The sequence below is a fragment of the Pagrus pagrus genome (assembly GCF_965226575.1).
Source record: "Pagrus pagrus genome assembly, chromosome: 1".
Classification (NCBI taxonomy): domain Eukaryota; kingdom Metazoa; phylum Chordata; class Actinopteri; order Spariformes; family Sparidae; genus Pagrus; species Pagrus pagrus.
Window position 1 is genome coordinate 6,230,739 of NC_140185.1, and position 14,994 is coordinate 6,245,732.

At 40.4% G+C, this 14,994-nt stretch overlaps 1 protein-coding gene across 5 annotated transcripts in view; it reads right to left on the bottom strand.

The window, feature by feature from the left end:
• arnt2 (aryl-hydrocarbon receptor nuclear translocator 2) overlaps positions 1–14,759 on the bottom strand; it is a 68,380-nt gene extending 53,621 nt beyond the window's left edge. For 3 of the 5 annotated variants that reach the window (XM_084354172.1, XM_084354169.1, XM_084354168.1), the window contains exons 1-2: positions 14,464–14,759; positions 4,433–4,544 (exon numbers count right to left, since the gene is read on the bottom strand). In XM_084354172.1, coding sequence (XP_084210298.1) covers positions 4,433–4,544; positions 14,464–14,494 — 143 coding nt within the window. In that variant the 5' untranslated portion in view covers positions 14,495–14,759. Of the gene's footprint in view, positions 1–4,432; positions 4,545–13,832; positions 14,318–14,463 lie in introns of those variants that run through there. The other 2 variants (XM_084354171.1, XM_084354170.1) reach the window with 2 other exon arrangements.
• Between the last annotated feature and the right edge of the window lie 235 nt (positions 14,760–14,994).

The following is a 14,994-nucleotide window of genomic DNA, read 5'->3' on the forward strand; positions in this document are numbered from 1 at the left end:
ATTTCACGAATAGTCAAAAGTTTAAGAGTGGAAACTTCATTTCTTTAGACTCCGACAGGCTACTTCTTTTAGTTTCAGTGGACGTCGGATGAAGTTAATCTAAATCCAAGGACACATCGCTCCATGTGATGATATCTTCCTCTATACTTTGCTCAGCTGTTACTCTGACTGTCCAGTCTTGCTTCAGTCGTGCACACGCATACAAGAAGATAGATAAGTGATATACAAGCTGTCTGGAGACCTGGTGGTTACACATATACATGGAAGAGAAACTTAAGTTCTGCAGGAGAAAGCTAGCAGGGAAATCGGGTTTCCTTAATCTGCTACCCAGATGACAGAAGCCGGGTTTATTGTTTACATTACACTTACAGGAGAACGCCTGCTGGTTACTTCAGGGCATCTAAACGCACCGTATAGTGTGTTTACCAACCTCCCCTCCCCCTCATATAGGCTGCTGTGTCTCTACTCAGTCTGTATGCATGATCTACCTGATGGCCTCATGCACCATGGGAGCAGTGTGTCTGTTGTTGTCTTAGGATCTTTAGCTACAACCTGGCTCATCTACACACACTTGCCAAGATCCCGGTCTGTATTATTTATTCATGTTTATGTAGGCCTAATGCATGTGCATGAGTTAAATGCATTGCTTTGACCCCTGAGGATTGGATTAACAAGGTACTGAACTCATGTACACTGCCCCCATACACACACAAACACTGAAAAGCAGCCCCCCTGTTTATAAACCTTAGTCCTCAGTCCTAATGTTCACACACTGATGCAGAATCTGAAAACTCCATTTATACGTCAAACAGAGTTCCATTCACGATGGAGTTTTGAGGTCACTTTCTAAAAGCTCTACATCCACTATTTACTCCTGCTGACACACCAAAACAATCGTGAATGAATAGACTGTTGGGATCAGCTCACCCTTTTGCCATGTGGGAGAAAACAATATTGTCAGGATTGGCGCTTCAACGCTGAGTTATTTAATGAAGTTGAGTTCTTATCACGTACACAATTACAGTGAAGCTGGCCTTCACAACTAAATTCTGACATCTAAGCCCCTTCCAACAATGGTTTATGCGATTTTTCTTTTTACATGCATCTTTTTATCCCTTTTATCCATGAGTGAAACAAAATCTTATTAGAATCTGAGTCATAAAATAAAGCTACCACCCAAATCTGTTTTTGGTATGTCCAGATTGTATCCCGATTGGTTTTAGGAAGTCTGGACAGCAGAAAACCACATAAAATGTTATTTTTGCAAATCAAATCTGAACCACATTTGGAGGTGGTTTGAAATGTGATTCAAATCAGAGTTCGACAGATGTGTCTCAGTCCGGACGCTCTGGCCGCTCATATCAGATTTCAAAGTGTCTTTTGTGTCATTCACAATGTGACGCACAATGACAACATCAAATCCAGAGTCACAGAAGTGCATCAGAGCATCTGAGCAGAATCCAGGCTGCTACTAGCAGAGCAGGATGGAGGACAACACAGAGAACAGCAGTCCACAGAATCACGCTGAAATAAGTTCCTCCTCGACAGAGATAATGAATCTCCATTTCTCATTCTTCTGTGTTGGAAAGCTGCATCCCCAGAGAACGCAGTTACTGACGCCTACGTCATTACCACAGCAACTATGCAGATAGGTTGGTGATGTCTGGACACAAAAATCTGATCTGATCACTTGTAATTAACGGTGTGGACAAACTGGACAATCATTTGTAGCAAGTTCTATCTGCCACATTAATCCACATGTTCTGTAATCGTCCAAAACATTGATGTGGACTGGCACTCCACTGGACGCCACTTTTCTGGCAACATGACAGCCAAACATTGTCTAACGGACTTAATGCTGTACCTGAATCTTGAGAAATCAGGATGATTTACAGGCCTCAGTGAAGGATTTCCACAAAGTCCACAAGGACACAAGTAGACAAAGACATCTTTAAAACTCTATCAATCACTCATACAGCAGTAGGGTTGGGTACTGTTCACATTGGAACCGATACTGGTTCCAATACTGGTAACTGGAATTCGAGACCGGTACGCAACAGTACCTTTTTTCTTTACTTTACTCTCTGTAATAACAAAAAAGTCATTTCAGTTCTAACCAGTATATCATGAGTCATATTTCCAGTAACAATGCACATCACATGTCAGTCAGTCTTTCTAGGTTTTATTTCAGTAGCACCTTGTCATATTGCATATAAATCTGGGAATTAAAATACTTTTGGAGGCTATCGTCTACATTCAGCTCTTCCTGCTCATCAAGCTAGTGCTATGAGAATAAATAAAATAGAAACCATGAAGATATATACTCAGGGTTCCTACAGGTTTCTTCAAGTTAAATTTAAGACTTTTTAAGACCTTTTTAAGACCATTCATATAAAAAATTAATACCTATTTTTCTGCCTATTTCACGGCCCTAGCGGCAAAAAAGAATGAAATCCTTGAATTTCGGAGTGTTCATTTATTTAACAAACAAAAGACGTCCACAGTACTCAAAAGAGATGTCTCAATGTGATTTACTGGCGTAAATCTAGCGTTCTGAGCAATTTCACTTGGGTTGCGTTGCGTTCGCTATTATTGGTTCCGTCCATACAGTCTATGTTTCCGCCGCTCTTTATTTACGTTCTTTGATCAAAATAATAGTGGTTGACAAATGCATGGATTAAAGCAAAAAAAAATCTTTTGACTGAAATGTTTTTTCGAGCTGTAGCCAAGTCATATTCCCAATTTGTAATTTGTGAAACATGTTACAGGGCATTTTACTTGACACGTGCTAAAAAAATAAGTTTGAGATTTACAGCCTCACCCCACACCATGTTCTCTAATGCAGACATCAAGTTTAAATATTTGACAGTGTTTTACAGGAGTATGATCTGAACAGCTGTTCTATACACAGTTAAAATGTTTTTGTCTTTTCAATGTAATTTTCAATCTATGAAATCAATCTGTGCCTTTTTTTTGCCAAGCTTCTCTCAGGTTTTACTCTTTCAAATAATCATCTACAACCATCTACAGAACTTTTCAGTATGCTATTTTTCTACTTCTTCTCATCATCATCATCATCATCATTAATTATTATTAATAATATTGTTTACAGTGAGCCTCTTATCGTTTAACAGAAAAATACATCATACAAACAGCAACTTTTGCAGCCTTGTCAGTCTGACGGCGAGTTCCCACTTTCTGTCATCACTAACATACTGTTAATAAAGAAGCTCTGAGGCTTTGTTCTATGTTATAATACAAGATTTCAGCACTGAGCTACAATCAGGCAACATTCATGACTCTGTACAGTCAAACTGACCAAACACTTCTTATTGATCATCATTATAAAGTTTCAGGGCGGTCCTGTAACCATGGTAACTCACGGTGCCAGAGGGGAGGGAGAGACGCTGAATGAAGCCGTTTACACAGATACACTGCAGACAAAGTCCAGACTATAGTTGTTATTTCACACATGTAGCACACAACAGGAGACTCTCCGTGTCAGACGAGCTCTCACGTGCTGACTAAACTCAGCTGATAACGTAGCAGCGCGACGAGTCCCTGCTAGCTAAGCAGCTAAACTTTAGCACCGCTCCGTGTTGAGATCCCGCCCCGTGTGGGTCTCTACACTGTCATTGGTCAGGTGAGCACACGCTGTTAACGATACCATTGGCTGTAGAGTGTGACAATCTGTCAATAAACATCAGCCAACAGTTCTCCTCCGATCTACATTGATCTCACAAGTTTGAATGACGGAAATCCATCTTAGCGACGGAGGACTTTAATCCATGCAAATGAAACTTTTGACGAAAAATGCGATACGGAGAAGTTACATACAGCACAAAATTTAAGACCCAGATATCAAAATTCAAGACTTTTTCAAGTCTTTTTAAGGTATTATTTCCAAATTCATAAATTCAATGCTTTTAAGACTTTTTAAGACCCCGCGGGAACCCTGTATACTGTACATGTGCTGCCCTCTCCTGCCTAACAACGTCTCCACCAGTGGTGACTGACATGTTCAGTAACATTAACCAATCAGAACGTGGTACACATGTTTATTTGTAGCCACATGGAAAATAGTTCAATCATCTCCATTTCAGTTTTTTTGCACGCAAACACAGGCCCATCCCCATGATCGTTGTTGCTTTTGTGATCAAGCTCTCTCTAGCTGCTTCACACACAACATGATGATATGAATGCCTGACATGTTCCTTCCAATGCTCTATTAAGACTGAGATACACAATAATGAGACTGCATCTAAATGCTACTGTTTAAACTGTTAGTAGCTAACATGAAAGTTTACCCAAACTAAAACTGATCAGCTTCTGGGGAGAGTTGGTAGTTATTTTCAGATCCCCCTATAAAAATACAGATTTTTAAAAACATTTATTTTTAGTGGTTAATTTCCACAACAGGTCAGATACTCACCCTCCCGATCTCCTCTTGCCCCCACGGCCTGGCACGGTTCCTCCCATCCTGACCTGGCCGGCGCCAACTCCTCCTGGCATGGCTACTGTCCCAGGCAACTCACTGGCCATCTCTGGAAGATACAACAGTAACATGAGAGTTAGCACTATTGTCCGTCACCTAAAAACTACCAATAATAAATTGCAGTGTTTTCCCATTGAAATAGATGTGAATAGATGATTAATACAGTTTTTATTCAAACATGTATAAATTTGCCTTTACGGGGTTGCAGGTGGGCTGGAGCCAACTGCAGCTGACGTTGACTGACTAACAGCTCTCTGTTTTTGCTATCCCCTTTGCTGCTGTAAAATTGCTAATTTCCCCGTTGTGGGTCTAATAAAGGACTATCTTATCTTATCTCTAATCTTATTGGGCGAGCAGCGGGGTACGACCTGAACAAGCCGCCAGTTTATCTGACATATACAGATAATCAACCATTTGGACTCGCATTTGCACCTATGTTGGATGGAGAACCCATGCAGGCACTCTACACAGAAAGGGCCATGCCCCAATCGGGTCTCTAACCCAGGACCTTCTTGCTGTGAGGCAACAGCACTAACCACTGCTCCATCGTGCTGCCCAATGCACAATGTTTCAGACAAAATATGAAAACATGGATTGTATTAGAAAACAGATTGTTTTGGTATCATTACTGAAACACTTATAATGTTATAATTATAAACCATCAATCATCGATTTCTGCACTGTCTTCTTTAAAACCAAAAAGTTTTCATATCGGCTGATGTCAACAACATATATGCCGATACTGTTAAATCCGTGACAGGCCGATACTGGTCGATAACACTGACCAACCAATGTTTTGTTCGGGCTCCAATGACTAATTAAGAATTATCTGTCGATCAGCGAGGCTAACTGGTTACTCTGGAGCATTGACATAACATACAGGGATGAGTTTGAACTTGGGATGCCAATTTTAAGTCATTTCTTCAGTCGATAGTCGGCTGCCTGAACAATCGATTATCGATTAATCATTAATAATATATGAAATATGTTGTAACATTTATGTAACATTTTTCCTTTAGAAAACAGTTTTAACCACTGACATGATCTATGTTTGATGTAAATCAGAGTCGGCTACATTAGGAGTTAAAAGAACAGATATAGTAAACATAAAGTTACCTGTGTGATGAAACAAATAACACAAAATAATGACTTCATCTTAATTATGGAGCTTCTGTCTGTCACTGTTCAACACCTTGCAACAAAACTCATCCAATACTGAAGAGACATTTCTTTACAAAATACTTGTATACTGATTAAATATACAGTATTTTCTCATACCAGTATTTGTGTTTTATTTGGACATATTAAAAAAAAAACAAGTATCTGTAATCTGTTATTGTAAATTACTTTTTGATGTATCCGTGCCCGCCTCTGATTGTCGATTAAGACATTTTAAATTGGTTAAATTCGGTTAAATGGCCACTAATCGATTGATCAAATCATTAACATCCCTAGTTGCACTGTTAGCACTTCAAAGTATTATAAAACATAAACTTGGGCTAGTACTGTGAAAACTGGGATCTATGGAGAAATCAATGTACACAGACCTACATAGTGTAGCTGTAGCTGGAGGCTCTAGTTAGCAGCCTGGATATCAAGTTCTATCTGATGCTGTTTTAGAAACACACATTTTCCTACACAGGCCCTTCACAAAGCTTGCATTCTGTTATGAAGCCAGTCAATACATACTTGTTGTTCCATTGAATATGAAGCCACTGTGCTGCATGTCATTATGGCTGAGAGGAATCATACTACGTGCCAATTCAGCCTCCATCTTCCTCTCATATTTACCTCTCTTTCTCTCTTACTGGCACTGCATTACTTTGCTCCTCGTTCATCCACAAATCCATTCTGTTTGCCTAGCTGTTTTCCACTCCATCTCTCCGCTCTATTCACTCACTCACTCACTCACTCATTCAGCTCGATGGAATGGATAGGCCAAACAAACCCTCCGGTATGCCCCAGTGCACCAAGTAACATAGTTAATATTTGATACAGTGTGCATTCAACCCAGAGAAACACACACACACTCATTCTGCAGTGCATGGCTTCCATCATTTATTCATGAAATAGGAATGAGTAACACAAGGCTCTAAACCAGTGTAATCTGATTAAGAGACAGCCTCCTCCGACAATCAGTGTGGTCATTCAGCCTGGCAGGAACAGCACTCACACATTGCTGCCTTTTGGGCCTTTTTAGACACAACACAGTGTGAGCTGTGCTCACCGCTGGCTGCACCCAAAGATCAACCTGGCTGCAATGAGAACAAAAATCCTTTGTGGTGAGGTGCGAGCCAATTGAAATAATGGGTTTCAGAGCGCAGTGGTGCCACTGTTATGTTGTGACTGACAGGAGTCTCAACAGGCACACTATTACACTTCACCGTTGTCACACCTGGGCCAGCATCAACATTCCTGCTAAATTATAAGAACACTGAAGCCAAAATAATAGATAAATGAGAGATTTCTCCTCCTGTGTCTCTGCTTGGCTGTCATCAACTTTTGTGTCAAATACATGTAAAAATTAGAATCACTGCCCCGCCGTTGCATACCTCCGGTCATGTTGCTGCTCCTGAGCTTTTTCTTTTTTTTCCAGAAAATGATGTCACAGTGACCTTTGACCTTTTCAATATGAAATTACTTCATTTCATCATTTTGTGCTATTGGACATTTGTGCAAACTTTTGTCATAGTTGTCATATGAACTGCTGCGAAACAGCCAAAAATGTGTTTTATGAGGTCAGAGTGACCTTCATCTCTTCCTGTCGTTATTTCCAGACACCATTCTAATGTCAAAACCTAAAAAATCCCAAAAAACACTTTAAAACTGTCCTGTCAAATATGATTTGGGGCAACGAGCTAATCATATATAACTGCACATAACTGTTACGGCATTTCTAAACAGGAGGCAGTCAGCTGTTCATCCGATATGTGTCTCACACTACTCTATTTATAACAATTCAGCTGTCTACACAGGACAAGGAATGGCTTGTGTTTTACCCACACAATAGACGCAAAAACGCAACCTGAAGCATAAAAATACACTTCATGTTCATTTTCTTCCACTTTATGTGCATAGCTACGGTGATTGTGTGTTGGCTTCTGTCGCCGCCAGAACATGGGTGACCTGCACCCAATACTACTGTGCCCAAATATGTCCTGTTCAAAGACGGACAACTGAAGCTGCTGCTGCTTTGATGCTTTGAAGATTTGCAAAAGAGCATTTTTAATGTTTAATATCACCACTCCTCATCCTCCATCTCCTGATTTAACAACACGTGAGGATATGTGAATGAATGAATAAATAATTTCCTACAATTCCATATCTGTAAAGACTCCATGGTCACGATTCAATGAAATCCCTTAACTAGTTGATCAGATCCCTCTTAAATGATACCTCACACACATATTCTGTTTGACTCTGAAATGATAGCTTAACACTTGCAATACACCTCTTCATGTTGTAGTCTCGTCTGTAGAGTTGGGCATCAAGTACTGGTTCCAAATAAGAACCAGTTCCAAGGGTCCAATTCTACAAGAATTTTCAATTAAGCTTATAAGTTCCTAAACAAATTTCATTTGCATTCCAAATTAACAGTGTACTGCAAACACCTACAGTATTCTTTACTAGGGCCTATCTATACATCTTCGCCTCATGTGGGTTGAATGCATGCATTTCATCCCATCTCCTGATGCATTTGTGGTAATACATTGTATGTCCAGCATTATTTTCAGTTAATCTACTCAGCCATGGCTGAGTTGCTTGACTAGCCGACACAAGGGATGGGTATTGTTTTGAGTTGAATGATTCTGCTCATCAATTTTCTCTCTTCATTTCAATGTGCTCTCATGTGTCTTGCTGCATATAAAGAGCCATGATGTAAAGACTTTAACACGTCACAATAACATATTTATATGCCATATACAATTTTTTTTTATCAAAATAAGATGTATATTATCGTAAATGACATAATAGGGCACATCCCTACTTGACAGCTTCTAATACTTGCTGCTTGCTGTTGGTATCAAGAACTAAATGTGTTTACAACTCAGGCATAAAATGCAACACAAAGTGCTTAACATAAAATCACATCATTTATAAGGACAAGCTGATAATCTCTCTGTTCCTTTGAATGCATGGCATGCATGTTTCTAGTTTTCTTTGGTGCAGTGTCTTAAAGACACAGCTACAGTCGATCAGAAGCCTGGTTTTAACTCAGTCACATACTGTATACATCTTCAGACAGCCAAAGCTAAAAGCCCTGAGGTCAAATGCATTAATGAGCCCGTTGGGAGACCAGAGGGAATGTTGCATACTTTCTCCTTTTCAATCACTGCTCTCAATCAGACAAGGTTGTTCCTCTTCTCTTTCTTCCCTGTCAGCCTTTCCCCCTTCCCTCCAGTCTTCTCCCCAAACACCAAGTCTATCAAACAGCCTCAGGACATTTACCATTCAAAAAGTACAATTAATACTCTCTATGAAGGATACTTATACAAATACAAAGAGACATTGTTCAAAAAACTTAACCAACTAAATGGAACTGTATGCAAAATAACTAGGATCTCACTACTCGATTAATCTATTGAACAAATACTGACCTGTGAATTTAAACCTGTCTTAAATAGAGGTGTGACTCTTCACCGGCCTCACAATTCGATTACAATTCAGCTGTCAATGCAAAACGATTCTCATTGCATCGCGATGCATCTCAGTGTATGGTATACTCAATGATCTACATTACTGCACATCGCTACTTTTCGTTCAGTTAAATTCCCCTTTTATTCATTAAGTCCTTCCAATAATCAGACTACAACAGTCTACAAAATAAAAGCTGCATCTTTTCAATACATAAACAAAAACAAAACATTGATTCATCTGCAGTGACTTACACATTTGTTGTAATCTACAATAACAGCTTTAAGATAAGGCATTTAATGACTCTGCTGCACACACCTCTCTGAGTTGGATGGCAAAGTTGACAGTGCCTCCTCAGATCTTGGCTGATTAGCTGGGCTTGCTGTAACAGTTATTATTTACGGCTACAGATGTTAGCTTCAAGTGAAAATGGCTAACGTGATTAGTAATTGTTGTCTAACAAAAAAAAAGTCTCATCCAGCTTGTGCTTCCCAGCAATGTGACCAAAGATGTCCGTTTTAAAAAATACTACAAGTTTTTTTGAATCACTCTCAGATGATCTCTACCTACCTCTGACATACCTCCTACATAAGTAATGTTAGGCTGATGTCCGCCCACAATTCAAAGCATGGGAGAAACATCGCAACAAAACTTTATTGTCCAGCTGAGGCCAGACAATCAACAATCAACACAAGCTGTAGACTCCCAATTATGCTCTGTCTCTGCATCGATGCAGAATCTTCCACGTCTGCATTGCAATTTATCTTATTATTAGACATTAGACATTTCTACACCTCTAGTCTTAATATGTTTTCCTGTTTGTATGTAATCTGTTCATCAAGAATCATTTCTCCTTTTAAAAACCCACACATGGTTAGGCAGTTGCACTTTCTGGATTCACACATTATACATTTCAGGGTTAGGGTTAGGGTTGTGTATTTGGACTTTAGTCTGACTAACCGAACTGCTTCAATTTTAATTTTAACCGCTGTACTCTTGCTTTAGCTATCTTTGGCAACAGGGTCTAGCTTCCGTTAGCAAGTTAGCTAGGTTAGCCATGCAGCTAAGTCACCCTGTAAGCTGACGGGAGTCTTTCTGGACTGCAACTTCGAATCACAGGATGAGCTGCCGCTAGCAATAGCAACGGCTCAATCAGGCTCAGCAGCCTCCCAGTGGACTCGGGTGAACACCAGACTGGGACTATGACTCCGGGGACGAGAGAGGAGACATGAGAGGCGTACAGTGGCAGAGTAGAGAGAGAAGGTCGGACATCAGTGAGAGCCAGAACATTTTCAAGGATTTGAGGACCAAGCCAGAGGTGATTGTGGAAGACATACCAAGACTGTTTTAGTAAGTTTGGTTAAAGAGAGAAACTTGATTTCAGAAAATCACACAGATGTATTTTATTGTTTGATTAGGAAAATAGTAGGGCTGGGTATTGGCAGGGACGTCACGATACAATTATATCATGTTATATCACAATATATTGCGATATCCCACATAGGTCACTGGAAATGTAATAATAGAGCTGCTTTGTACAATCTGGGTAGTCTTACTAGATCACATCACATTATATTGATAATTCAGCGGACAAATTGAGGCAAAACAATCTAATTCAAAATTTCACACCCACACCCCTTCAAAATAGGGTACATTCACATGAAATCCAGTGGTTTCGCCACAGGCTTGTGCCTGTGCCACAGGCTCGAGCAGCTATTCGCTGCACCACCGGATTTCATGTGAATGTACCCTATTATGTCAGCCATGTCAGCCATGCTGCTTCCTGCTTCTCTGACTGACTTATTCACTCTGCTGGAAATGGCACCCAGCAATTTGAGGCAACTAGCTGTACTGGGAAATCTACAGGAGCGGTGGTTGTAAGCAATTCACAACTTGTTTAAAACATGAATAATTTCTTTCAAAATATCAATTTTTGGAGCTGCAAACAGATGCAGTACATTGCCAAAATAAATATAGCGATATATTGCGATATCGATTATTTAGCACAGCCCTAGAAAATAGGTATAAAAATATTAATTCCTTCCTGTTCCTTATTGGACTAAGTAGCGAACTCAAGCCTCTTATACCTCCTATCTGAAACAGGGGGGCCTTCAGACTATCACTTCTTGTCATGGTATCATGTAACATGACCTGACGACCAGGGCTAGCTGGTTAGCATGCTAACTTCAATAAATATCTCTGCAACACAGTTCACTGACATCTTTGACATAACAGCTTCAGGTTTGTTTCTTCACACTCAAATGTTTTAAACTCAGATTCTGGTCATATCTTTAAACCAACCAATTTAGTTAAAAGTGGTGAAATCATTAAGGTTAAACAGCATCACACATGAACACAACATGGGCCATTCTAACAGTAATACATTGAATTACTGACGTATTGATGCGTTTGTCAATTCAAGAACAACTTAAGTGCTAATCTCACTGTGCGAATGCACTCAAACACAAACCAAAGAAACAAACAAATACTTTGGGGAAAAAGGCAATATATTAGTAATGACCATATGACTATGTCATCACATATGGTTGGTAATGCTTAATTGCCAAATACATTGTGGCCTATTACAAGTCCTAGCACGACTATATATCAGCCGATTTAAGCTTGACACAGATAATCGATATTGCCATGTGTCAGCCAAGAGAGTAACAAAACTGTCTTTTTACAATACAAATTTAGACAAAGTTTAACACATTTTTAAACAAAATCCTTTTCTGTAACTTAAACAAATGAACTGAGCTCCTAAAATGTTCAAACCACTACTGTGCCTAGGTAAAAAAAAAAAACACTAGAAAACTGACAAAACTATGGACTGCAGGTAACAATTAATTGATCATTTTCATTTCCAATGCATCTGTTGATTTTCTCTCCGATTAATCAACTGATTATTTAGTCAGTAGAATGTCAGAAAATTGTTAAAATGCACATTGCATTTTTTCCCAGAACCCAAGGCAATGTGAAAGAATAGAGAAAAGCAGAAAATCCTCACAAATAAAAAATAGGAATCAGAGAATACTGGGCTTCCTAGTGATTTTTATAATTAATCGGTCAAAATAGTTGTGGATTAATTTTCTGTTGACTGGCAAAAAAATACTGGACAAATCTTTACTTTTAGTATTTGACAGTTTTCTATCAATACTGCAGTTTGACCTGTATTATTTGTCCTCTCTAAACACGCAGCCCTCATTAGATCATTTCACTTGTCATGTTTCACATGCTCTTACACCAATTGGATCTGGGTGACGGCCAGCTGGAGATAATCCTGCAGTGACACAGCATTCCCACATCCCTGGGTATCTGGTCTGAGGTCAATGCACCTGACTGTGGTGCCATGCCAGAGGAAACAGTAAGGCTGATCACAGATCAGCAGGCCAACTTTGTCCTCTGACTACAGCAGAAACAGCAGCAGCATTAGGCATGACTTAATTCTAACTGGGTGTCATCACCGGATAGAGGAGCTGCACGTAGCTCTCACTGCACGCTTCCGCCAAACATCATTGGGTCATTACATTACAACAAGCATCTGATGCAGGGGATAATAAAGCAGTAGGTTTGTCCCTGGCCTGGAGGATGTGTTGCTGCTTCCACACACGGTCCGACTATCATCAGCAATGACTTTAAACAGGACAAAGAGGAGGGTTTCGTTTTGTCTTCTCACAGTGCCCTTCTTTTATCTGACAGGGTTATTTTCTCATCTGTTCATTGTTCATTCCAACAACACCCCATCTCAACACTCTGTATGCAGCCAAGGTGCTAATAACCACCCAATTCTTTATTTATATTCCCTTTTCATTTACATTGCCAATGAAGTGACACAGAGCGCGAGGTAGAGTATGGTTGACCTGTTTTCATATGGAGGTCGTTTACATGAGAATAATTACTTCCCTGGTTTAGACAGATCATTTTGGTGTTATCTTCTTTAAACCTAATACCTATTCAGTCCTATTTGGAGTGCAATTGTGGAATAATGATTATAATGCAGAATTATAACAACTTTATGGCACATACACATGAAGCAACATGCAACTGCTACCGTACATTTTGTACAATTACTTGATTCAACTGAAATGAATTTAATACATTGCCAAAGCAGTTGACTAAGGCTATATTAACTGCATTCTTTGAAAACTACCTAATTGTCAAGCTCATTAGGACCAAAGTAAAGACAATAAACTGGTATGTTTGTCAAACTCTATGTACTATAGTTACTCCCTCTAATCTGGAGGGAACTGTGACTTTATTCAGGCACGCAGATTTAAATTTAACTCAGTAGGGAACTGTTCTAATGCATTCACATTAGCAACGGCGAACATCACATCACGCCAGACTCTGTTTAAACATTTAACAATTCACACTTCCTTTGTTTACCCGGAAACGTACATAGCACACAGAGTAAGTAAATAAGACTTATTACATATTGACATCGAATCTAGTAAATCGGCTTATATGTGACCCAGCAAGGATCACGTACTACGATCAAATCTCACAACTTCTATTACTGATTCAGACAAGTCTCTACTGCCCACCGAGGCGAAGGACCGAGTCAACACCAGGGGCACGAAGTCCCAAAGTTTAGTTATTATTTTAATACAAGTGACTTGGTGTGATATCGGCTGTGCGGGAGATTAGAATGATTTGAAAGTGAATTGTGAAATGTTTGAGTCATGATGTCTCCGGTACGTACCTCCAGCCAGCAGGATATGCCACAACGTTTTTTAACATCGGCGGATTTTTAAATAGGGTTTAGCATTTGGCTGTGGTCGTGACAGCAGCTCATACCAGGGGACAGAAAGCCTTTTCTGTGCAGGAAGGATTCAACAGGCGAGGAACAGAGAAATCCAGAGATAAGCGCTGTCAGCCCGCTTCCCTTTTTAGACCACCAATGTTGAAGTGCCTCGGACACAACACATGAAGGGCAGTGCTGTAACGTTACCGTGCGGCAACGATGAGCGAAATAACCTTTTGTATCACAGCGACGGAGGCGAAGCGTCGGCGAAATGAACGCATTAGCCTAGCTTCACCGAAATACAGGGACACAAAGACGAATCTAAAGAGGCAATGGTGCAGACACTTCCACAACAAGCAGGTCGCGTTCACGCTCGGCCGTAGAAATTGGTCGCAAAGCTGTAAAGAATAGCGGTGTTGTTGAGTGGGGGAAGGGGATGGATGCTGGAGCCAGGCTTCGGCGGCCTGTCGGCGCTTCAGCCCTCTTCAGCAACAGTCTCAACAAAAGCTGCTTCCTTTTTTTCTCACTTCTAGATAACATTCACACACATTCAGCTTCGGCCACAATAACACACCGTGCACTGACTTACCGGACGGGTTGACCGCGGCGGGAGTTGCCATGTTTCCTCGGCGGAGAAAAATAAAAAACGGCAGCGATGGAGATGACGCACAATACGGCTCGAGAGCCCCGTGAGAGACGGCGTAAACTCCGCGGGATTGGCACGCGAGGCTCGGTCCAACCGCCTCACATCCGCTAACACGGAGCAAACTGATCTGGATCAAGAGCGTGACAAAAGCCTGCTGCTGTGCGGTGTGCGCGGTGTGTTTCAGGAAAAATGTTCCCCAACACCAGACTTAATAAAATGCAAGATGTCTGAATGGTAGCACCGCGAGATTTTAGGGTTGCTTGAATAAATTAATGTTATACAGTGTGACTGGTGCAGTGATGGATGTAATGTAGTAAATGTGTGAACGTTAGGATGCCGGAGTGGTCCGACTGAGGCTGCTTGTTTGTGCAGTTGTTTGTGTTGACATATTTTCACTTTCAAATATGGTGTGTGGACTATATTCATACCGACTGCTCCTCCTCCTGCTACTGAAGCTGCCCTGCTGTGGATCAT